Source organism: Mus caroli, chromosome 6 (genome assembly GCF_900094665.2).
Source record: "Mus caroli chromosome 6, CAROLI_EIJ_v1.1, whole genome shotgun sequence".
Lineage (NCBI taxonomy): Eukaryota > Metazoa > Chordata > Mammalia > Rodentia > Muridae > Mus > Mus caroli.
The window spans coordinates 58,804,295-58,831,051 of NC_034575.1; the positions used below are offsets into that span (position 1 = coordinate 58,804,295).

Consider the following 26,757-nt stretch of genomic DNA (forward strand, 5'->3'; position numbering starts at 1 on the left):
GGATTTGATTTCCAGTGCACACATGAAGGATCTAATTAATCTGTAACTCCAGTCCCAGAGGATCCAACATTCTGTTCTTGCCTTCTAAGGCATTAAGCAAGTACATGGAAAACAGACATACATGAAAACAAAATGTCCATATGCATAAGATAAAATGATTTTATATATATATATATATATATATATATATATATATATATATAGAGAGAGAGAGAGAGAGTTTCAAAGGGTAGTTTGAAAAGATGTGGACTATGTCTATGCTCACAAGACAGAATCTGTGATGGGAGTGTTGACAACCATAGAAGACAAAGTGTGATATTCGCTGGGGTTGAAAATGTGGGAAGAAAAGTAAGGAAAGCTTAGGCAAGCTGAAGCTGAATAGGTTCTATATAAAGTGTGATAAAATATGAAATAAGTGCAAGATTTGATTTTTAGAAAGGAAAAGAAAATGCCAGTTTATGAGATATATGTATGAATATATATACATCATATACATCATATGCATATACACAAACACATACATCATATACACATATATCATTCACATATACACCATATACATATACACACATATCATATACATATGCATATACATCATATACATAAACATATACATCATATACAAGAGAGAAGAGAGAGCAAAGAGAACTTATTTCCATAGTATTTCCTGTGCAAGGCAGAAGGTTTAGACTATGTTCTCTTTCCTTGCCAAGTACATCAAATGCCCTATATTTACCCATTCCTTTGCACACACTTTTGAATACATGCTCTATTCTTGGCCTGGTGGTTAATGCCATATTATATCATATAAATATAAGATAATTGTCCTTAGGTTTAAATATTCCATAGAATACATGAAGATAAACTATAAATAAACAATAACAACACAGTGTTACAAATGAAATAGGCTGTCATGGAAACTCCTAGGCCAGGGAACAGCTTCTCCCTGGGAAGAGGCAAAGATTGTATGGAAAAGAACACTTGAGCTGGGTCTTCAAAATGAATGGGAATGTAGAAGGCAACATTGGGAATCCTTATGAAGACAGATTTGCCATGTTCAAAAATTTAGACTTTATCATTTAGCTAGTAAATGATATAAAAGGTATGTACATAGAAGAAAAGTGTTATGTAATTCAGAATTCAAAAAGATAGCTTAGACAGGCCTGAGCAGTTACTGGAAGGAGAAAGAATACTTAAAAAAATAATCTATTTGGAAATAAAGGGATGACTATAATAAAATGACAGGGATAGATTTAACAGAAAAACTGATGTGGGAGAAATTAGTTAATATGCTAAGGAGTAACTCATAGGATTTGCAAACTCAAAGGAAATGAAGGAATGAAACATGATCAGAAGTAGCGGAAATGTGCCAATGGCTTCAGAATAAAGCACAGTAGTAAAGCACACCTGAGACACAGAACTTCAGCCATGGACATTGAGACACAGTGGCACCTTATGAGCAGCCCCATGGAACTGTCTAGGAGTGGAGAATTATTGATCTAGAATGTAAACAAGTGGTGCCAAGTAGTAAAAAAAAGAGCATATGAAAACACAATTAACTGTGTTAGATTAATGGGAGCTCAAGCACCGAGTTATTACTTAATCCTCCAAGTTATTACATCTGAGTGAGGAGAACTGGTGGCATTGTTTCTGCGAGTAGATAAGATAAAGAATAGAGAGCAAAGGAAGTTGCCTCTGAGGGATAGCTCAGAGAAACTTCTGTGTGCTGATCTGTCCCTCTCCCTATCATCTACACAGGAAGAGGAGGTGGTAATATCTCTTGGCAAGGCAGAGGTTTACCAGCCTCACCGTCAGAGTAATCTGCAGGGAGACACAACAAAGAGTCATCTTTCTCATCACTGTCTCCGAGGAAGTCCAGTTTGTGGTGGCAGAATGCCCATAATTCCTGTGTTTTAGAAAGAATTAGTAGTTGGAAAGAGGCCAGAGGTATCCGTGTGGAAGTTGAGCACACACATCTTAACCTGCTTACACATCTTTTCAGGACTGCACAGAATCCTCAAAAATATCTGTACTCACCAAGGTTTTGTCAGTCACCAAATCAGAATCTTTCCCTCTTCCTCAGTTGCCTATGGCTACCCAGCCATGGATGCTAAGGAACCTTCTGAAGGGTGATGTGGTTTTGCAAACCAAGTGTTTTAAAGGGAGGAGTAAGAGCATGATATTTATTTGGAAAAAAAAAGAGTACCTTGTAGATATCTTAAATCAGTGACTAAAATGTTAATTTGTATTTCAGGCTAAACACTTATTAATGGCCTGATTGAGTTTCCCAGAGTTTACTAGATGTAAGCCTGAAAACAGTTCAGATGTTGCACGTGGTAAGAAGTTTTGCAAATCTGAATGTTAAATATCCAATATCTGTCCACTGGATACCAGTGTAAAGTGGTGCTGAAACACAATCATAGAAGACCACATACACTGTACATGCAAAAAAGACAAAACATCTCCCTAAATATTTGTTGTTGACAGGAGGTTTTAACACTAATGAACACAAAGGATGAGGAGAGATCTCTGGAAGCATAAATTATGTAGATGCAAATTCCTTAGTGGATTGTTGTAGGAGCAATTTTCTGAATTTGCAGGTGATATTTAATTGGCACACATTACAAACATCAAGGAGCAATTCAATCAGATAAAGGACTTGAATCATTAAGCATGTGGTGTAATAGGTGAGAAGCATAGGTAAGTGGCAATAATAAGACTTGAATCAAGCTAAAGACCATGAGCTGGATGTTTGCCAAAAGCGATGATGCTGTCCAGGAATGGTTATAGGTTTAAAGACAGCATACAGGCAAGGGCAAGCAAAACTTTGGGAAAATATGTTTGAAATTAAAAAGATTGGTAGGTTAAAGGTTATAAATTAATGGACTACTGAATCAGTCAAAGCCAAGGTGATATAAAGACCAGAGCTCTGGTTGGAAAATCATGCATAAATCCTGACACCTGCTGTTGGCTATTGAAATGCCACCCACTACCTCAGCTTTCATCTGTCTCAGGCTAGAGATTCAGGAAAATTGAATGATTAAGATGATTTCAAACACATAAAAGAACACATATCTGAATGAAGCTATTCAACATAAATTTTAAAAAACAATCCAACTATGATTTTTTCTGTGATTCTTGGTGCATAATTATAAGGTAGTGTTTACATTGCCTAATCGTTTTCTTGGGAGAAATGTGCCTCCTGTGGAAGATGGCACAGTACATTGTTGTTCAGGGGTGTCAATGATATAATAGAAGAATCATATCATCTTTCTTTGAATCTTTAGAATGAAGAAGAACATAAACACACACATGGGAAATGGCAATATTCTCTCACCTTAGAGCAGTCTGTGTGTGGACCCCTTCTGAGGACGTTTTGTTAGGTTTTGCGTATTCGTTTTCAGAATGGATGCTTTGGACAAAGAGCCATTTTTTGAATGACAGTTGACATTAACTATGCCCTTTCATCATGATACTTCACACAGCTCTGGTTCTGGGTCTCAGGTATTTTGCTGTTTACTTAAGATTTGACAATTCCATAAAGGTAGCCTTTATATTAAATTCATTACCCTGATCAAATACAAATAATAAATGACAAAGACTGAATTGTGTCAAGGTGGGCGGTGACTCACAGTGTCTACAGAGGCTCCCTATGCATAGTGGGGTAACTCAAACGGACTCCTCAGATACTTCACACATTGCTGGATGTGGTGAATGATCACTGGAGAGGCAGTCTGTCAAATCACTTTGCTCACAGGCACCGTTTCTGAGAGCTCATTCTCTTCTCATTGATGAGAAACTACATTCCATTCCTCACTACAGACCACTAAGTATATAAAAAGATCCCAAGAAAATGCTAGAGTTTTTGAAGTTTTCACTGTAATTAAAACAAAAATCCACTCAATCTCATCCTTTGCCCTTGGTTTGAGTTTTGTCAAAATGTGAGTTTACACAAGAAAATCAAGAAGAGGGAAGACCAACTGGTGGATACTTCATTCCTCCTTAGAATAGGGAACAAAATACCCATGAAAGGAGTTACAGAGACAAAGTTTGGAGCTAAGACGAAAGGATGGACTATCCAGAGACTACCCCACCCAGGGATCCATCTCATAATCAGCCACCAAACCCAGACACTATTGCATATGCCAGCAAGATTTTGCTGAAGGGACCCTGGTATAGCTGTCTCATATGAGGCTATGCCAGTGCCTGGCAAATATAGAAGTGGATGCTCACAGTCATCTATAAGATGTAACACAGGCCCCCAATGGAGAAGGTAGAGAAAGCACCCAAGGAGCTGAAGGGGTCTGCAACCCTATAGGTGCAACTACAATATGAACTAACCAGACCCCCCACCCCCCAGAGCTCATGTCACTAGCTGCATATGTAGCAGAAGATGGCCTAGACGGCCATCACTGGGAAGAGAGGCCCCTTCGTCTTGCAAACTGTATATGCCCCAGTACAGGGGAATGTCCATGGCCTGTGACAATTCCTGACAGTGACATTGCTTTTTTGGTTTTTTTTTCAGTAATTATTTTAGACAGAACAATCAAAAGGATTCATTTAAACTATCATTTCATACTTTCTTTCTTTCTAACTCTAGTATAATTTACATTGATTTGAATTCTTGTACTGCCCCTAATGCCTCATATGCCCACTTGTTCATATATACACACCATCAGTATCTACAAATGCTTTTCATTTTCTCAGTCTGAATGTTCATCATCAGAGATAAATCAAGTTAAGAAAAATAATAGTAATAATTCAAGTGAACACAAATACAAAAGAATACATAGAAGAATGGGTAAATATTGGGGAATAATTCTTATAAAGCGATAATATAGAAACTACTGAAGTAGGCTGGGCATGGTGGCACACGCCTTTAATCCCAGCGGCAGGCAAATTTCTGAGTTTGAGGCCAGCCTGGTCCACAGAGTGAGTTCCAGGACAACCAGGGCTACACAGAGAAACCCTGTCTCAAAAAACCAAAAACAAAAAAACAAAAAAAAAGAAAGAAGGAAGGAAGGAAAGGAAGGAAGGAAGGAAGGAAGGAAGGAAGGAAGGAAGGAAGGAAGGAAGGAAGAAAGGAACTACAGAAACGAGAAGGATGATAACATTTAGCCAGCTCCTTAGCATGGCCAACCCCATGCTTTGTTGACCTGTCCCCTCAGGCAGCCAAGTTGCCTTCTTAGAATTTCAGATTTGGCCTTCAACTCAGAATTGTGAGATGGCTCACTAATTATGTTGAGGTGAGTCCCAGATGGGTAAACTGAATATATGAGACCTCAGCACACTAAAATCAAGGGCCTGGCTGGCATAGTGGCATTAAAAAGCATGAAGTTGGTGATTTCTTCCTAAGGGAAAAAACTTTATTCCATTTGTACAAAATTTTAAGATTTTTATTAAAACATTAATTTCTACCAAGGGTAACAAGTTGACAAGATTTCTTTGGAAATCTACTGTGGGTACTGATGTGAAACATATAATTTAAAAAATATAATTCCTGCCTATAAAAGTTATTAACACTGAGAAGATAAAACAGATATTATGAGATAACCATTGTCTGAGAGGTAGAGAAAAACAGAAGATGGAAGCAGTGACTGTCATCTGGGGAATGGGAATCTTACCCAGGTGAAAATACATTTAAACATTGGAAACAGTAGGTGAATTTAGGGTAATGAAGAAAAGTTAATATGAAAATTAATATGAAAATCAACTCCTTTTAAGACTTTAAATTAGGTAGTATATATGAGCAGGCATGAAGTTTGCTGAAGGGAGCTAGAAGTCAGGAAGGAATATTTTTGACAGTGGATGCTTACAGGTAAATGAAGAATGCCAAAAGCTAACTAATATTAACATTCTTGTTTTTATCATGGTGTCAGAAATAAAACATGTATTAAATTAGTGAAAACATTGATATTTAGATAAATAAGTACACCAAATCTCTATTGATCAGAATAAGTACAAGGAAAATAAAATATTCTAAAAATGTTTCAATAAGAAAATTATTAAATTAATCAGAACACCTTCACAATCAACAGATACCTTTTGAATATTTATGCATTGTCCTACATGTTGAGAGTTGAAGGTAACTAAAACAGTCAGTGCTTAAAACTCTGCCATCTATAAAAGACCAGAGTTGGAGACTAAATATAGTTTGTTGCTCACAAAACACCATATTTATTGAAAAATATAAAAGTCTAAAGGAACTTGCATTGATCTGAATGCAGTAATGTTACAGATAGGAATACAATGAAAGATGACTGGTTGGGCTTCAGTACAAGTGCTATCATTTGTTTGTTTGTTTCAATGGTTGCCAGATAGCTTGCACACAACATGAATTCCCCTTTTTCTTGGCCTATGGTTGTTATATAACTTAGTCCGATCCAGTAAGACTAGAGATAAGATGTCTCATAAAGCCTCTAGGAAGTCTCATTCATATATAGAGTATTCCTCATTTTTGATACTCTTCTCTTATTCTGTCTGGACTGTTAGTAAATGGATAGATCTCAGGCAAGAATCTCACAGTGTGAATTAGAAGCTACGTGCTGAAGGAGAGCAGTTCAGCAGTAGTTCTGAAGCAGTGAGCTAATCTTTTGGTAGAGACAGGAAGGGTAGCAGGCTTTTGACTGATTTGGAGATGACTTGCCTGGGTTGGCAGCTCCGGACTCTTCTTTGTGACATTAGGTAAATGTTTTAATCTGACTCACTTTCCTTACTTGCAAGTTTGAGGTATTAGTAGTTTAACTCATAGAGTGTTTGTGATGGTAAATTGAAATGATAATTGAAAACTGGTAGTAAGTCCTATGTAAGTGTTAAATGGTACTAATAGCTGCACTAATGAGATAGGACCTATTTATCCACTGCACTTCAAAATTAGGTTAATTACCCTACCATGTACTAACTATAACCATATTAATTCTGTCCTTTCAATGAGTTCATAAATGCCATGCATAAAAATGTAAAAGAAAATGTATTTTAATATTGTTAACTCTGACTTAATGTCAGAATAAAAATTACTTTAACAGCATTTCCATTAGTTCAGCCTAGAGATTTATTCATTTCCATAAGTATACTTGAAAATTAATTCTAAGTGTGTTAAGCATTTTAATTTAAAATTAATCTGTAACAATGTGATATTAACCCACGTCTATTTATCTTTAAAATACCTACATAAAATCTTGACTTTAAGAAAATTAATAGTGGGGATTTCCTTCACATTTTGATCCATTTTCTGTGTTCAGGTAGGTAGTAATTCAGATTGTATATTTCATAGGAAAGGAATATTGGAAGTTGAAGTCTTAATGTACACTACTACTAAACATTAAAAATCATTTATACCATAATAAATGATTTTACAATAAAAATTCAAAATGAAGACCTTTCTTGTACTACTGGTTACATTCCATTGGCTACAAAATGAATGACCTGAGATGTTCAAGTATGGCCACCTGCTCAGTCAAACCTCACATAGTAAATGTGATCTGGGCTTCTTTCCTCTCCCTTTCTTCCTATCCTTTCCCCCTTCCTCCTCCTTCTTTTATTCTGGGCTCCTAGTTTTCTCTTTATACATTATAACATTAGTTGAAGAGCAATGAATATCAAGTAGTATTCATAGACATTGTCAAGAATAAAACTAAACTATAAAAGCTCAATCATGAAAAGGAGAAAACACACACTTTGAGAAACACAGTGGGATGAATTTGAGCAGAAACTACTTGGAAATATTTTGGTTTCTTCTTCATAGAATGACAACAAAAATCAGGTATGCTGCCAGGGAATGCTCTAAGACTGAAACTTGTAATCAGCTCTTTGGAAGAGTCCAAATTCTTGGTCAAGATTACTGGTGACTGTGGGAAATAAGTATATTCTTTTTAGGAGAAAAATGAGTTCCTATAAGTTTTATTTGCAAAAATTAAAAGAATGTTCTATGATTTTATTTTGGCATATTCTGAATTGTACAGTACATATGATCACTTCTATAGAGAAATAAGTATGATTTTATGCTCAGATAAAATCACAGATGTGCTGTAGACAGTAAAAAAAAAAACCCAGTTATTATCTTTTCTTTATACTGTTAAACTATTCATGATTATTCACTTATTTTGAGTTCAAAAAATGACTGTTTCAGAGCATTTCAAAACTGTGAGAAACCTGGTTGAATAATAATATAGTAAAGAATATTGATAGTTGATTGAAATGCATGTCTACATTTTTGGTTAACAAGATACCAGTGGAGGGAGTTGAAGAGGTGTGTGGTTTGTGGTGATGGCACAGATGAAATCTGCATCCCTGTTGCTGTGAAGAATGAAGGTGCTTCTTCAGAAACTCCCAAAGTTGACATAATAGATGACTGCCAGATATGCAAAACATTTGAGACATATGTGAAGGATGCAAATTACATCAAAAGACAAATATGAAACTAGCATTTTTCTCAAAGCCAGTTTAAAAGGACTTGGAAGAGTCTGGGGTTTCATAGTAAAGTACTTGTAAATTGTCCTTGACTTTTACCATAATATCCTACCAAATATAATGATCTCGACTCCAGATTAATTTGTGGGCATACATATGTGCATGTAGGTTTAGATATATAGGCTTGTCGGTAACTGCATGTAACTGCATATGCACGTGTGTACTTGGAGGCCAGAAGTCAACTTAAGGTGTAACTTGTACCCTTGGTTTTTTGAGATAGTTTCTTCATTGGCCTAGAGCTCACCCAGTAGGCCAGGGTGACTGGGTAACAAGTCCCAGTGTTCTGTGTGTCTCCACATTTACAGAGCTGAGATTATAATTTCACAGCGCCTTGCCTCTGTTCTGTCTGTTTGCTTTCTTTATTTCTTTTTTTTTTAATTTTTAATATTTTTTTATTACATATTTTCCTCAATTACATTTCCAATGCTATCCCAAAAGTCCCCCATAGCGCCCCCCACTTCCCTACCCACCCATTCCCATTCTTTTGGCCCTGGCATTCCCCTATTGAATTCTGAGAGTTGAACAAAAGTCCTCAAGCTCCTGTTTCAAGGGCGTGCCTTCCTGGGCTGTATCCTCAACCCTTCTAAAATCACATTTGCAAACCGAATTATCAATACCATCTGAGGAAATATTGACAAATTAACTGTGTTCATAAGATACATATGTAGAACATAGGATGTAGGTAAGGATTCAGAGTAACCCCTGACTTCATGCCAGTTATCCACATTACTGTGATGTTCACAGCATCACAGTCAGGAACAAACTAGGTAATCACTTCTTACCTGTAACAACTTATTTCTGATTAAGTTTAGAAAAAAATCGTTCTCAGATTCTCTTTGAGTTAATCTTCTAAGATTGTTGTATTTCTTTTTAGTTATACCCATGTGCTGTGTGCTGCCCATCATTCGTGTTTCATGACTTAAAAAAGTACAATTTTTGTATCGCTTTCCAAAGAAAATGCTCTAACTATGCAATCAGTTAAAGTCATTTTGGAATAAATTTACTTATATTCTAGTCTTAATGCTACACTTAATAAAAGTTTAAATAATCATTTCTATATTAAATGTTAGACATGTCATTTAAAAAAAATTAAACCTGCTAGAAGAGATTCTGTTACTACAAAAAAAAAAAAACTATAAAATACATAAACACTGACAAATACAGAAACACACTTCAAATTTTCAAGTAATTATTCAAGATGCTAATCTTTTATAATTGCTATAAAACTTTGTAAATTTTGATTTTGCCTCTTTCTTTAAAAGAAATTCTCCTCTGACTGGATGTTGTGGTACATACCTGTAGGGCTAGCATTTCACATTCAGAAAGGAAGAAGAAAGGCTTTTGTCCTGCCTGGACTACCTAGTTGGACTGTAACAGATGAGAAGGAGGAAAAATAAAGAGAAAACTCCTTTGACTGTAAATATTAACAGAAAGCAAGTAGAGAAAATTCAGTTTATAGGTAATAGGCATTAGAATGTGTATATGTGTGTGTGTGCACGCGCGTTTGTGCATATGTGTATGTACACTCATAATTTCTGCCTGCCTGAAGTTATGACCTAATAGTGGAATAATATGTTATCAAAATTCATTGAAATATGTGAAAATTATAACTTTTTTAACTGGTGGAATAGCTGGGTGTGCAGGTAGCTGTTAATATAAATGCAACTATACTAACAAAGGGTCATGGAAAGATTACCTTGCAAACAGTTCAGATGTTAATCATCTTGAAGGGGTTTTAGGGAGAGTTCAGACCATGGAATCAGTGTCTGTGAAGACCATCAGTAAGAAGATGGCGCAGTGTGACCATGCTGATGAACGTCTAGAATTGTGCACCAAAACATGTGTAACTCATATTATGAATTGAATCATCTTCCTATGATGAGGGCAACCCATTGAAAACTACTTAAAAAACATGATCTAGCAGAAACGAATGTGCTCTGAAGAATGATTGCTTGAGTTGCAATACAAAGAGGAAGAAAAGTAGACTTCAGGGAGATTTGTAGGGGACCAGAAGAATGGTGACAGTAATGGACAGGCGAATGTTCATAAAAGAAAATCAATAATGATAGGTTAGATGGGATCATAAAGGGGAAAATGATGAAACTACAGAAAATTATGACAAGTTAAACGGTGTCACACATCAAAGCGTGTACATTGGTGTGTGTGTGTGTGTGTGTGTGTGTGTGTATGTGCATTCATGCACACATGTGCATAGATGTGTCAGATTGAAATGCTGTCCTGATTCTGATTTACCTTCCCTGAGTGGACTGAAATTTCTCAGAAGCATGCACAAGTACTAATATTTAGTGATAATTTAGTAAATTTAGGATCTTTAGACCCATGCAGGTAAATGTCATATTTATTAACACTTTAGTTCATACAAAATAACTCCCTCATATCTAAATAAATAAATAACCAATAGAGTTTATTATTTAAAATAGTTAGACATACTGAATACGAAAATATCAATATTGAGCCAGCAAGATATAGGTATAGGTACTTGTCCCCAAGCCTGATGACCTCAGTTTGATCCATGGAACCCACTTGGTGGAAAGAGTGAACTGACTCCAGTAAGTTGTCCTCTGACCTTTATATTCAGGCCACAGTAAACATACATGAACATTAGCATGTGCACACACATGCACACACACATGCACATGCATGCATTCATACACACCAAACATGGATGTGTGTCTATAAATACACAAACATGCAGACACAGGAGATACGCTAAATTCTATTTCTATCTTACAAACTTATCCAGACTTCCTAAAGTATGGATTTATTGTAAGTTTGATGATATTTTATAAAAATTTAAAGTAGTTATGCGTATAAACTTGGGAGTGAGAAAACAATATAGTTAATACTTATCCTGTATTTATCAACTGAGACTTGAAAAAGTCACTCAATCTCAATAAGTTTTAGTATGCTAACATAAAATAAAGAAAAAAATGCATAGTTCATAGATAATTATATGGATTAGTGAAATATTTTATTTAGCTGACTAATACAGGCTGAAGCAACAAGTAGATTTTGACCTGGTTTACACATATACACATACATGCGTACATGCATGGTTGCACACATGCAAACCATTACTTTACCTAGAACATGTTAAGAGCTTTACAATTTCAGAAAATTAATTTATTGAAGTTGGTTTTGCACTCCACGTGGCATCTTATTTTTTTCCCCTCTCTTTTTCTCAGTGCTTAAAGCTAAAATTTCATTTCTATATACTTGCACAAAAGAATTAAAAAGAAGGAAACAGCTAGAAAGAGTGCCACATACAATTTATTGATATTTATATTTGTCCAAAGAAAGCTTTCCTTTGCTTGGAACACTACCACAGATCATTACTTTAAATGAGATGCCTATTTATTAAAATATGCATCCACATATCACAGAATTTGGAGGTAAAGCCATTTATTCCGTGCTTTACTGAAACTCTGTAATGTCTCTTAACATGTGCTGTTGTGATCACTGAGAACCTAAAGACATACACCAAGAAGAGGAATTTTTATGACATCAAGAAATGGCTGTCTCCGTGGTCATTAATTGCCTATTGATAGCTTATGAAGATTATACAAGAGAAGCATGGAACCTTTTGACATATGATATTCTAAATCAGCCCTAACAAGCTTAGAGCCCAAAATATAGTCTTTCATGCATAAAAATTTAACCAAGGATAGTGTCAATTGAAGTTTTAAGTGACCTTTCCATGAGTTTACATGTTAAGAATTACTGAATGCCTTGGAAACATTTTCTTAGAATTCTTTGAATATGGTTTTTGGTTTGGGGTTGTTTGTTTGTTTGACTGATTATTTTGCTACTGTGCTAATGATGACTTGGATAAAATGAATTAAAAGGAAAAAAGAGACAGTTTATTGAGGTATATCTGGTTTATCTGTGTCTTGACTGATTCCACATATACTGGCAATGTGAATGAGGTAATTTGTTTGACTCAGCTGGGGCAAGAACTGCAGTAATCTATGCAAAATTCACATAGAGCGTGTCTATAAGAAGTCCCTGCAGTACTTTCAGTTTATATAAAGAAGCTTAAGATGTTGCCTTAGGCATCATTTTTTCTCCCCCAAGGCAAACTGAAATGCCACAAACTGAATTGTTTTCACACTACTAATGTATTCTTCTCTCTTTCAATTTCCCAGAGAGCTGACATTGGGATTTCAGCTTTAACCATCACTCCAGACCGGGAGAATGTTGTGGATTTTACAACACGCTACATGGACTACTCAGTGGGAGTCCTTCTTCGAAGGGCAGAAAAAACAGTGGATATGTTTGCCTGCCTTGCACCATTTGATCTATCTCTGTGGGCCTGCATTGCTGGCACAGTCCTTCTTGTGGGACTCTTGGTCTACCTCTTGAACTGGCTTAATCCCCCACGATTGCAAATGGGATCAATGACATCTACTACACTCTACAACTCCATGTGGTTTGTGTATGGGTCCTTTGTACAGCAAGGTAAGTGAAAGAGTACATTTTCCTGTTAAGAAGGAAGGAAAACGATGTTTCAAATAATCAGTTAAAATAATTTTGTATATAGCATCATAAGGCCTCTTAACAATCTTCACAGCAGTGCTCAGAAGATAACATTTCCTACTGTCTCTTAGTGGATCTCAGGCATAGCAGGCTTCCAGCAATAATGGCTGCTTGTCTTTTGATGTAAGTTCAGTTTCATCAGCAAAGGCAATGCTGAATGACAGTGATAAGATTCGAAGGGTACCTCAAGGTCAGTTTTTCCTTTCAAACTCTGACTTCCTGAAAAATAGCTTTTCTGGCATGAAAATCCTTACTACTACAGAAAATAATGTTCTATTATTTACATGTGCAAGATAAGTTAGCTCTTGTTCTTCATTCAAGATATTTTTTCTCTGAATATTAATTAGAAGTCCAAAGATATTACTTAATATGAGTCTTTAATAGGAAATTTATGATTAATAATTCATTAATATATCATCATTACCAATGAATTTACCTTACAATTTCTTTATATCCAAAAGCATGTCTTTGCTTTGTTATCCATACTCAATGAACTCTCTTCTTTATAAATCTCTAATTAACTATATGGTTATCCCTATTCCAGAAGAGTATATCTTTTGCATGACCTAATACAGTCTATGGCTATTATAGAAAATGGAAGAACAAGGGCTAACAGTCTGGCAAATTTAACACAGGCACTGAGCACAAGAAAAATATGTGAGAACTAACACATAACTGAGTCAGGAGTAAGTGTGGAGAGCCATGGAGAGTCAGGAAATCTGTGGTATTGACTAGATTGAACCAGTGAAACTTCAACAACCACAAAGTCATTGATAGTGAAAAAGAAAAGAAGAAAAAGCCTGGAGAAAGATCTCAGTGCTGGCTGGCAATAGTCACGAAAACTTTCTTTTCAGATTCTTCAAGGGAAGAATCTGAAGTGTAGTTGCATGTGTGACTTGTAACAATATTTCAATGAGCTGAGTTTGGTTGATTTTTAACATTTTGTTGGAAAATACAATCAAATTATTCTTGTAAAGGTGTTAATTAGATTGAGTGACAAACTTGTTATTGAAGCAAAGCTTTGTCTTTGATCCATAGTATCTCTGCTGACAACTGAGTCCAGAGGCTGAAACAGTTTGTTCATTCAATATACATGTCAGTTTCTATGGTTGATTCCAGCTATGAGCTGTCAGTGCAGGCTGTGGTCCTCGGCTTTCTCTTTGTGAGCTTCTCTCCACTTCTTTCATCCTGGGACATTTGTTCTTGTTCACAGCACTATAGTTGGTGCGGGATTCTGTGGTCTCTTTTGTTGAATACCTCCTTCAGAAAATGTCTTGGGTATGCCTGACTTGTCAATTTTCATGGTATTTAAAATTATTAAAATTGTGAAGCTTTTAAGACAGCTAAAATGTACTAAAAAGTAACTATTTACTAAATCAAAAACTAAATCTGGCTCAGCTCTGGACAGGTTATTAGCAAGACAATGGTTGAAATGGTAAATTCTGGGTTAACTAAGAAAAACAAGAAGAATCAATAAAACTGAAATACAGAATAAGAGTACAAAGATATCAAGTTTGAACAGAAGGAAGTAGCAGGAGTCTTGATGCGATTATAAACAACAGTAGAAATATCCATATGAGTCACTTGGATGGATAGTCATAAAATTGGGCAACTGAGCCTAATTTCTTAAAAATAGGTAGTAGAGGACAAGTTGTCAATATGTATATTCACATTTATGAAGTTAAAAGTTGATGAAAGACCCCAAAGCAGATCAATGAAGGAAAAAACAAACCTCCTGTTTTGATTGGAGAAAATGAAATGAGCTGCCTGTCAAAGTTAGTCATCAAAACCAAAGGACAGTGGCTAGGCTGGTGACAGACACACCCAGTACTGAATGAAAGAAGAGGTGACATAGCTGGATATAGCTAAGCTGTTTCACTTACCTCCTCCCTTCCCATCAGTGGTGTCCGTGCATAGTTTTAACAGCCATGGGACATTCTGATAACTGAAAATCTACACTGGGCACTCTTGGACTTCAAAATTGTCTAAATATTCACTAGACCACTCTCTGAATGTACAAGTCAGAACCTAAACTCCACAAGGTCAAACACAGAGTTTTTTTACATATACTCTAAACTTTTCACTCCAGAGACATCGTAACAATAACCTAGTTTCTTCCTGTTTTTCGACCTCTTTCATGCCAGTTCCAACCATTTTACCTCATGAATATTTTAGAAGTAGAAGTTTTTTTTTTTCTCACATGGAGAAATTAGACCAACTTCATTTCTTCCCTGAAGCATAGGTACCCCATAACAACTCTTCCTTTTTCTGACTTTCCCCTGATAATAACTGGTAAGAGCACACATGAGTGAGTGCTTGTGTACATGTGTGTGTGCCTGCATGTGTGTGCATGTGTTTTTTTTTTTTTTTTTTTTTGGTTTTTCGAGACAGGGTTTCTCTGTATAGCCCTGGCTGTCCTGGAACTCACTTTGTAGACCAAGCTGGCCTCGANGCTGGCCTCGAACTCAGAAATCCGCCTGCCTCTGCCTCCCAAGTGCTGGGATTAAAGGCNTGCGCCACCACCGCCCGGCCAGTGTGTGCATGTGTGTGTGTGTCTGTGCCATGAAAAGCTAACCATAATATTTCCCATATTTACATGTTTTCTTAACGTCTCATCACCATCTGTATACAGGTTTGAGCCCTTTATGGTCTGACCATCCAGAACTCAGTTCTTATCTATTGACACTGAGAAATCACAATAAATGGACAATTACTCTAAACCATGCAGTCTGTTTAGATGAGGTGAGCCAAGCTGCTGCTTCTCTGCTTTTTTTTATATTTTCCCAACTCCTGGAGGACTTCTCATGTTACCTTGCTCAGTCTTTAGTCTCACCCCGTGCTCTGATTTGGCAAGGTCCTGCTCATCCTCAAAACCTTATCTTGGTTTCCCCTATTTCAAGAATCTTACAGGCTAAGACACTACCTTCATGTTTCTTCACACAGACTTACTTTGGTACTTATAAGTATATGAAAAGAAAAATATCTTTCTTTTTTTAAGAAAATTTTTATCACCTCTGTATTTTTGTTTTTAAATAAAATTTATTATAAAAATTTCAAATGATTAATGGGAATAGGACTATTTCCTGATGTGGGTGGAGGTTATTTCTTGCCAAGACTTCAAGGAAAACTCGGTTACTTCCTTGCACTGACAGGATACAGACTAAAGGGAAGAGATGTGCACAGAGTGGGAATTGCCACACACTTTGTAGATTCGGGAAAGTCACATGTGTCACATGTGTGGGAGGAGGAGCTGTTAGCATTAAAGTCACCTTCAGCTGAGGTTGTTGCAGGTGTCTTAGAAAGCTATCATGCCAAGTCCAAGATGGATCAAGACAAATCTATCATATTTGAGGAACACATGGACAAAATAAACAGTTGTTTTTCAGCCAATACCGTGGAACAGATAATTGAAAACTTAAGGCAAGATGGTTCACCTTTTGCCATAGAACAGATGAAGGTAATTAATAAAATGTCTCCGACATCACTAAAGATCACACTAAGGCAACTCATGGAGGGCTCTTCAAAGACCTTGCAAGAGGTACTGACCATGGAATATCGGATAACTCAAGCATGTATGTTCTCATTGACAAAGACCAGACTCCAAAATGGAAACCAGCCAAACTAAAAGATGTTACGGATGAAGACTTGAATAGTTACTTTAAATCTCTGGGAAGCAGTGATTTGAAATTCTAGAGTTTATTTTGGAGCAAAGGTCAACACCTCATAGCACAGAGGCTAGGCCTAGCATCTTGCCCAGTTTCATGCAGCCTGCAAGCTGGAAATGGTTTTCTCATTTTTAAATGATTGGGAAGGGAATGAAAAGACTAATATTTCATGATACAGTGGTTGCCCAAAGTTTAAGCACCAATGTTTGTAACTTTTCATGATATGACAGCTGAAGTCCAAACACCAATGTATTATGGAACCTTCCTGCAGCGTAGCAGAACTTCTCTACAGCTGCTTGGAGTGGCCAGAGCACAGACTTTATGACCCACAGCAGCTCAAGGGTCTAAGTTTCTACTCCAGTCTTCATCAGAAATGGTTTGTTGGCTCCTGGTTTATAAGAAATTCTCAAGAGCTCCAGAGAATCTCAAGTTAATTTCTCATTAAAATGGTAACTTTGACTTTGTTTATATATTAATTAACCAAATTATGTACAGATTAGCAAAAATAAAGGCCCTGAAATTTGAAAAATAAAGTCATACAAAAAACCTAATGGGATCCAAATGCTATACAACTTAATGAACTCGCATACAGTTGAAATTGCATTTCAAAACTGAGTATTTTTTAAAAAACTGAGTATTTTTTAAGTGCATAATAGTACTTATTTTCCTTCCTTGTACCTTTGCCCATAACTCAGTGTCTTTACATTACAAATGGTTAATAAATGTGCACTGAAATGTCAAAGCAAAAGCTAAATATTTAAGTCATAATCAACAGAGCTAACAGCAGTTATATGCTTATTAGATTGCAATCTGAAAAAATAGAGTTTTCACTGAAATTCTTCCCCATGACCCCAAATCGTCAAGCTAAAGAAGTTATGTGTACTATGTGCAATATAGCCTCTGTTGAGTACATTTTTAAGAGAAAGGGGGATTAATAAATAAGCTCTCGTATGTTGTAGAATGATTTCTGAGAGTATTGTCCATAGTGTGGATAGATGGGCTTTCTGAATCTTTCTTCATGTCACAAAGAAATGCAATAGCTCTAGAGCAAAAACAAACGTAAAAAAGTTACCTGCATGCTCATCAGGCTTTCCTAGTTCTAGAAAGAGGCAGGGGCTTAATAATATGTTTCATAACATTCTATCAAAACTGCTTTGCTAAATGTTCCCCACAGACTATAGGTTGGCTGTGAATTGCACAAACTCATAATGAAGAATAATGCTGAATTGTATGTAATGAACCAACTTATTTTGGGGGAGCTGCTGTTTGTTCGCAGGCTAACAAGGAAAAGGTGAAGCCATTAAAAGATACTGAGGTCATTGTTATGCTCTGATTAAAAGTAAATTAAAGGCTCATAAACTCAATGAAAAGAGAATCCATGAGTATCACTGTCCATGCATAAGCAATAGATTTGGACTTAGTGATAATTCCTAAGGAGAATACAGTCACGTCAGTGGAAGCACAGCTGTTATTTCAAAATTAAATATTTATTGACACACTCTTTCAGATTGAAGAGGGTTGGACAGGTATTTTGTGTTGGACAGATTTCTGAAAAGGAGGCCATAAAGAACTAAGAGCAGAAAAATTATAAATATATCTGAGTAGTTTACTACACCTTATTCTAAAAAAAGAAAAACAATCAGTGATTTTACAACATTCTGGAAAAACAGATTTGGGAATTCAACTGTGTAAAAGCAATATGGTCCATTACAGAGATAAACTCAGTACATCTGTGTGGCTAGAACACTGGAACTTGTGAATTAGTTAAATGCAAGAATGAGAGACCAATTTAATATGTTCTGTTTGCATTTTATATCATCCATCCCTTATCACCGTATCTGCACATCACTCTTTGAAGCTAGCATATTAAAAACACTGGAGGTTGAGTTTCAGAGACCCTCTAACAGGTTGGTCATTGTTAGCGAGTCTAACGCCGTTGAAGCTTAATTGACTTGCTCACAGAAGTGACTCTATGTAATTTGTTGTTTATGAACAAACTGTAAAGGGAAATGCTGAGTTTTTCTCTTGTGGTTTTGTCTGATTTAAAGAACCGTAAGTGCTTATAGCCATGAATATGTCTGTCAGCCAGAATCCTTTGCATAGCAACAGTGTCCCAGGAATAGGATGAACAGAAAGAAGGACAAGGAACAAATTGAATATGAGTGCCATGCCCAACCTAGATATTTGAATATGTTAATAAGTAGGAAAAACTAATATTTGTTTTATTTATTGAGAATTTCATACGATATATTTTTATCATATTTTTCTCATTCCACAACTTCTCCCAGACCAGCGTATACACAATACACAACTTCATATTCTCTCTCTGTCTCTCTCTGTCTCTGTCTCTCTCTCTCTCACACACACAATATATAAACTATGGATTCTATGTATTCCAATTCTTTTGGTCACTACTCCTAAGCATAGCACTTGCCTGGAGCGTGGCTGATACTACTAGTTTTGCGCCAATAAAAAAAATATGGTTTTCCTCCTTTCAGTAGCTATTACTTACAAAGAGCTTCTCAGCTAAGGATGGAACTTTGTACCTTCTCTGTGGTGGGATTTTGCCTGTGTGAGTTTGTCAGAGTCGTCATGATTTCACATGTGCATTTTCTCTGTCACATCTAGAAAATGCTGTTTTCTTAAAATCATCCACTACCCCTGGCTCTTAAAATCTTTCCAGTCCCTCTTCCCCATAGGACCCTGAGCCTTTAAGGAAAGGGATGACAGAGACATCCCATTTATAGCTGACAACTCTAAAGTTTCTCACTCTCTGCCTGAAAGACCTAATATTTGTAAGACTGTTCTATGTCATATTGATGTTTCTTAATAAATTGGAGCCCAGCAAAACCACTTCCAATTATAGGATCAGATAAAGTTATTGAAAACAGAAAAAAAAAAGGAAAACTCTTTTGTTAGTTTTGAGGATCAAAGAGGTCTCCATATGCTAGTGATGAATAGAAAAGGAGTGGTCGGAAAGCTCAAAATAACTCCATGCTTCTGCCCAAGACTTAACATAAGAGGCAACCCACTGGCTTTCAAATCTCAGGATAATTTTTGAAGGTAATAAAACTCTTCCCAGTGCCAGGTAGATTACATTGTGACATAGAATCACATCTTTATCATTTCCACAAAAAGAGCCAATCTTTGCCACTGAGTCAGGAAACAGAGGAGACTTGAGAGAGCAACAGTGCCTTTAAAACTTTAGATGGAATAACTCAGAAACCCCTATTTTAATAATGTACAGCTCAAATAAGAAATTCCAAGTATTGAGGACGTAAGATTCAATAGCGAAGTCACTTCTTTGTAACAGTATCTGATATTTCACATTCAATTTGAATATAACAGAAACACTATCAGCTAGCTAGCTCAGATGTTTACTGACAGCAATAACGTCAGGGAGAATGGAATTTCCAGTAACAGTTGACTGGGCAATAAAGACAGATTTCACCCCATATTCTGTTCAGTCACGAGTAACTCAAAAAGATGTCTGTAATTTTTATTTATGTTCAAACGACATCTTTGTTGTCAACAGTCATAATCAAGGCAGTACCAAGAACATGCAGAGCTGCCATAGCCTCTTTAAAATCTCCCCATGTGGCTTTACACTTTAGAACATGAGAGTGTCCCCTCGACCATTATGGTAACAACAGAATTCTCTGCCATGGAAGCAAATTTTCAAGGAGGGTGACCAGAGAATGGCAAGAATGTGATGTGAGTGAGTTAACTTAGCTCCCTATGGACCTTAAGGAGCTAAAAGATGACCCCACGAGGCACAGGCATGTAACATGCTCTTAATGACAGTTTCTGTTCCTGTGACCCTTCTGATTAAGACAGAAAACCTTCCCTTGTTAAACCGGCTTTGTCATGGTTAAAAGTAATTTAAAAATTATAAAGCACAAATCAGACTATGCTTAGAGTAAGAACACATACAGACTATTTTCTTGAATCCTAAGAACTCCATATGAAGATATTCCTTAATGAAAAGTATGATTGCTTAAATAAAAACAAGCAGTAGCTTCTCCTGAAAATATTTAGCAAATTCAAAGGTGATTTTAAACAAATACAACTTAAATGATGGAATAAATGAGAGAAAGGGCAGATGTTCCAGACCATTTAAAATAACTTTCCCTAGCATGTAAATCGTCTTTGGTTTTTAGAGACTAATATTACAGTTTACCTCAGCTTAGGAAAGAAGCATAGAAACAAATATTGCTGATGGGACTTATCCTAGGGGTGGTTTAGGACTGATTAAAGATAAATAATTGGGCTCAAGGGACCACAGATCATGTAGAAAACAACAGCTTAGAATATAAATTTAGAAATTCAACTTCAGATTGACATGCCAAAACCTTCATCCAGTTTCCCCTCTTGTCTATCAATATGTAGTTAGATACATAAGACTGATATCTGTATTCCTTAGAATGGTAGAAACTATCCATGCCCTTCAAAATCCAGTCCAACATTTGAAACCCTACAACTGGATTTGGCCTAGCTCATCATTACATACAATCTGGTTGTAATGCATCTTTTGCTAGGTGATGGATTCTCACCACCAGATTAAAACCTAGAAATGTAATAATGGCCTTGAGGTATGTTAGTAGTTGTTGTTGTTTAAGATTAATTTATTTTTACTGTATGCATGTGGGTATTCTGCCTGGGTGGATGTCCATGTACCAGGTGTGTGGCTTGTGTTTATGGAGGCCAGAAGAGGATGTCCACTCCTCTGGAACTGGAGTTACAGAAGGTTGTGAGCTGCCATGTGCGTATTAAGTCCAGGTTATCTAGAAGAGCTCTGAAGAGCTGAGTCATTTCTCCAGACCTATGAGACACTTTTTTCCCTAAAACTCTTGAATGATACATACAAACATACATAGATACATCAATACATATACATATACACACACACATACACTCACACACACAAATATTCCAAAGTATAATTGGCAGTGCAAACTCATACTATATACCTTGCCATATATATCACGGTCTGACATTCGTAAACTGCATGCTTTTCTTTTTTTTCAGAGCTCAGAACCAAATACAGTGCCTTACATTTGGCTAGGCAAGCACTCTACCACTAAGATAAATCTCCAATTTTATAAACTATATACTTTATGGCACTTTGTGTGTTTCATTCTTGTGTCCTCAGGTGCGTGAAAATTTATGCATGCATCAGACTAAGCATGACCCTATTACTTCTCTATGGACACATGAAATTGTTCTTTGATTTGTGGCCATGAATTAAATTTATATTCCCCTAATGTTTGTAACCCCATATTTTGGCCTCCAAGTTAACAACCCGTTTGAGACTGGCACACAGCCTGTTCTGTCTACTTCAGTTGTTTTCTAGCCATTAACATTTATATCCAAGTTCAACTTTTTCATGTCCTAAAAGCAATCCTTATGCCTTTCCTAATTTAAATTCTTCCTTCTTCTGGGAGCATCTACTTAGATATTAAATATGAATTATGTATGTAGTCACAAAAGTGAACAGAACAACATGGTATCTGTCTTTGTGAATTTTAAAATGCACAATGAAACAAACTAACAAACACACAGAGCCACCATGGTACCTTAGCCTTTACATTTGAGAAACTGAGGTGCTACTGAGACAATATGCCTTCTCCTTATAATTAAATTATCTGTGAAGCATGAAGAGTTGTTGATGGTATTCTGTTGTAACTTGAATCCTCTCAAGCATCCCTAGTGTGTCATTTTTCTTTTAAAGCACAGGGTGATTTTGCTATATCAGCCAGGATTGACTGTGAGCAGCACAACTCTGTTCTATTATTTTACTGTTCAAAGGGTTAAGGCCATTTAGTCTTTATCCTCTGCCTTACATCACCACCCAAGGAGTGTTATGCTCCAGAAATGCATTGCCTGGAGTGTGCTGCTGCTTAATAAATCACTCCATCTTGTTTATCTTTCTCTTGACATATATCTAGCAGCAGGGACCATTATCCAGTGCCAGTGTTAAATTCTATTGACATTTAGTCTTAATTAACTACACTATTGCCAAAAAGTTTTGCATTGGTAACATATTGTCTTTATTTAACACTGCCTTGTACAGAGAGAAAAATGAGTTTGAAATAACCGAAATCTCTTTGCTATGTTTCTAGAAAACTGGTTCATGTTCCTTCATAAACAATATATAATCCATATTTCAATTATTTTCATATATTAATTAAGCATCTTACTGATTATATGCAATAAGCAATGTGCTTGCTACATAGATACTAAAGAGCTCAAGTTGTTCAGAAAAAAACTGGTTCAGGTTGAGTGCTCTTGAAATCTTAGATGATATGGTTTCAATTTCCATTGAAGCCTTTTTAGAAATCTAATATTCTGAAGGGTAGGCAAGGAGGCTGAAGAGAGCATAGAGCACGGAGATAGAAAGCACACATGGTCAGGCATAGGGACAAAGGACCCGAACCAGAACAGTCTGAGAGCAGATGAGGTGAGGGAGGTACATGGGCAGAGGTTGTGGGTTTTAGGCTATGAGTTTTATAGTGTCAGAATTGAAGAGTCAAAAAAAGTGCTTTTAGAGAAAACACACAATTTTTAGAGAAAGTATCAATAAACAAACTTTTCTGGTTTTCCTGATTTCAAATCTCCAGCACATGGGAAAAGTTAACAGTTTTTCAAAAATGTAAGCTTAAATCTAAATGAGCTATGCTTTTATTTTATTCATTGATAGCTATCAAAGGAGATTTGTATTGGTCATAAAATATATTTATAAATTGTACTTTTAAAAATCTCTAGCCCAGCCGGGCGTGGTGGCGCACGCCTTTAATCCCAGCACTCGGGAGGCAGAGGCAGGCTGATTTCTGAGTTCGAGGCCAGCCTGGTCTACAAAGTGAGTTCCAGGAGAGCCAGAGCTACACAGAGAAACCCTGTCTCGAAAAACCAAAAAAAAAAAAAAAAAAAAAAATCTCTAGCCCAAGATCCACTATAAAAGTCAGGGTGCTGTGACCTATGCCTGAACAGCCAGTCAAAAGCTATCTCCTCTTTAAAGCTTTATTTTTAGTAATTAAATGTTTGTAGAAATTGTTGTGATGGCTCCATCTATGAATACAATCTATATTGATCATGTCCATCTACCCCTCTTTGAACCCTACGCCACAAACAGCGGCCCCAGTCTATAGCAGTCACTTCTATTCTCAAGACAATTTTCTATATTCATTTTAATATTTATTTTTTTATTTTTATTTTTGAGTAGGCTAATTAGAAAGAACATGGAGCTGCTATCACTAACTTTACATTCTCCTGTTTCAGTAATTTTTATATAAAATCATGATTACACTTTTGTGTCTAGATAATACTCAACTATTTATAAATACCAAATTTCAATTATCCACTCAAAACTCCTTATACTGTTTTTAGTCATGGATATACTAATACCCTTCCTAGTTAGCACGGACGGATTCCTTTCTCTCCATATCCTCAGCAGTACTTGCTCCTTTTATTTTTAAAATAATATTTATTATAATTATAATCAGATGGAATTTCATTATATTTTGATCTACATTTCATTGGTGATGAATAATACTGGACATTTTGTGTGTATTTTTGACATTTATTTTATACCTTTGTGCACTTAAACTGGATCGTTTATGTTTGTGTTGCTGTTTTCTTACTTTAACTTTGGGCTATATGAACACCCAATAAATATTTTCTCTCAGTCTGTAGGTTTTCTCATCTTTATATTGATCATTTCAGTTAGATATAAACACATGATTTATTTATGAGTTCTTTATTCTGTTTTTCTGGTTTATGCATCTGGTTTTATAGTTATACCATGCTGTTTTCCTGAACAGGGTATTGTAACATGCCTTGATATTAACACTTAACATTAATAGTAATGTTAGAATTTGTCTTGTTTGAGAGAATTATCTTGAGGGGTAAAACATTTATTTTGACTCTAGTTTCAGAACTGACGGTCTATTATGGTGGAGGAAGACTTGGCATACTAACTAGTTCCCTCCTTACTGTCCAGGCAGCAGAACACTGCTGCAAGAGGATGCTGTAGAGCACTTCTGCAGCACATACCTTCAGCAACAACCTCCAACTAGGGCTTAACCTCCAACACCCACTATCAACAATACTGTCAGGGAATTGAAAGATTAATCATGAGACCCTTAGGTTTAATTATCTCTATAAATACTTTTGCAGAGAGAAAAAGAGATAAGTGATTTACCAATGTCTTCAGTCCAATCAAGTCAGCAACCAAAAAGGCCATCTTTTATCCTTGTAATGTATTCTCCTTGGTCTCGGGGCTCCTAAAAGAGCAGTAAGTACTCTTAGCCACTGAGTCATCCCTCCAGCTACATGTTTACATTTTTCCTTTTCCAGAGTCTTCTTGCTTCCTTTGACGTGGTGTGAGTCCTCCTGGCACATTGTCTTCGTTCAGATTGTGCTCCTCACCCGTATTTAGAGGGAAAACTGATGGCAGTAACAGATGCAATTATTTGACTGCAACCCCAGTGGTAATGTGCAGTAGGAAATACTTGCCTTCTTCATTTATGTCCCCAATGAGGTTGGGAGTCAATAGCATTAGGAAGCTGATTGGGATAAAAATAAAATTTGTATTATTTTAGAACCAAAGGCACTAATAATTAGTAAAGTGAGGAGGTAATTTGGAGACACGGGGGTGTTATAAATGAAAGGGAAAGTCAGAGGGTTAGAGGTATGAGAAATAATAAGGCATCGTCATCAGGTACAGAGAAGGAAAGGTCAGTCTATCTATAACCAAAACCAAAACTAGCCAATTAAAATATGAAACATAACTAATACTATAAGGTCCCAGGCTTCTCAAGTGGTAGAATAATTATGTCACATGCATGACACCTTAGTCTGAAAGTCAGTACTATATAAATTAAAATGAACTGGAATAGTGGCTCACTGGATAAAAGCACTTTTCAGACAAGCAGAAGAATGTGAGTTCAAATCTGCAGAAGCCATATTAAAAAAGCCCAGATGCATAGCATCAAGATCTGTAATCACTGCATTTCTATGAGAAGATAGGAGATAGAGTCAGGAGATACCCAGAAGGCTTATAGGTTAGCCAACTTCGCCCATGCAGAAGGAAGGAAACTAAGAAGAGACCCTGATTCATATATGTTAGATGATAATGAGTGATTCCCAAGATTATCTTCTAACCTCAATCTGCACACCATGGCATATAGATGCCTCCTATTCACACAAACACACATGTGCCACACTGAAACATACAAACACACACACATACACACAAACACATACCAAACAATATTATTATTATCATCATATTATAACAAACTTGAGTAAGTTTGAGCCAATGTACTTATTGTATTAGAATTGGGGAAACCTACTTTCTCCAGATGGACTCTAGCAATTCAGCCAGTAGGTGTTATGTACATCAGAATATGTGAGGCATACTGTGGGACTACTCTGAAGAAGTGGTGGATCCTGTCAGACTTCTTTAATTTTCACAATCATTGTTTATATTGTCTCTGTTACCTGTCGGGGTCTCCCCCTTTAGTTCACTGCTCTGTACGAGAGAGTGGTCTGAATCACATCTGAATGGACATTGATATGGGTCCAAGCATTCCAAAGGTAGATGTGGAAGCAAGAACCACAGCCTACACTCCCCAATGCCCATACCTAGTCTTTTCAGCAGTAAAAATGTTTGCTGGTATTGGTCGTGGTGATCAATTAGAAAGATATGCATAGATTCTAGACCATCAAAATTTGCATTGTTTCTCTTTGTTACTACTTTGAGGATGCCCAACCAGAATTTGGATACTAACCTTCCACCCAGAAGAACCCAGCTGGGGGCAGGGTGAAGGTTAGGGAAGGAGACTTTTGTTCTCTTGGTTCTTTAGGCTGCAGTGCCTGCCAGGTGTTGCACATAATAGGGTAAGACTGGTGGCAGGCAACATTCTTCTTAGCTGGGGATGGACAGGACCTGCAGAGAGCAAAAGACAGCATGAGCCAAACACAGTTGGAAATAGGAACTTTTTCTCCAGCTCTTAGGCATGCACTGTGCACACAGGAGAAAGCCAGAGTCACTTTCTTTTTTTTT

At 36.5% G+C, this 26,757-nt stretch overlaps 1 protein-coding gene and 1 pseudogene across 6 annotated transcripts in view; both read left to right on the plus strand.

Moving 5' to 3' along the window:
* Positions 1-26,757, plus strand: part of Grid2 (glutamate ionotropic receptor delta type subunit 2) — a 1,450,739-nt gene that overhangs the window by 1,086,000 nt on the left and 337,982 nt on the right. For all 5 annotated transcript variants that reach the window (XM_021164478.2, XM_029478539.1, XM_029478538.1 and 2 more), the window contains one exon: positions 12,636-12,948. In XM_021164478.2, the coding sequence (XP_021020137.1) occupies positions 12,636-12,948 (313 nt within the window). The remainder of the gene's footprint in view (positions 1-12,635; positions 12,949-26,757) is intronic.
* LOC110296440 lies at positions 16,091-17,084 on the plus strand (annotated as a pseudogene). Its single transcript, XR_002378180.1, has one exon. The product of XR_002378180.1 is annotated as a 3-hydroxyisobutyryl-CoA hydrolase, mitochondrial pseudogene (transcript).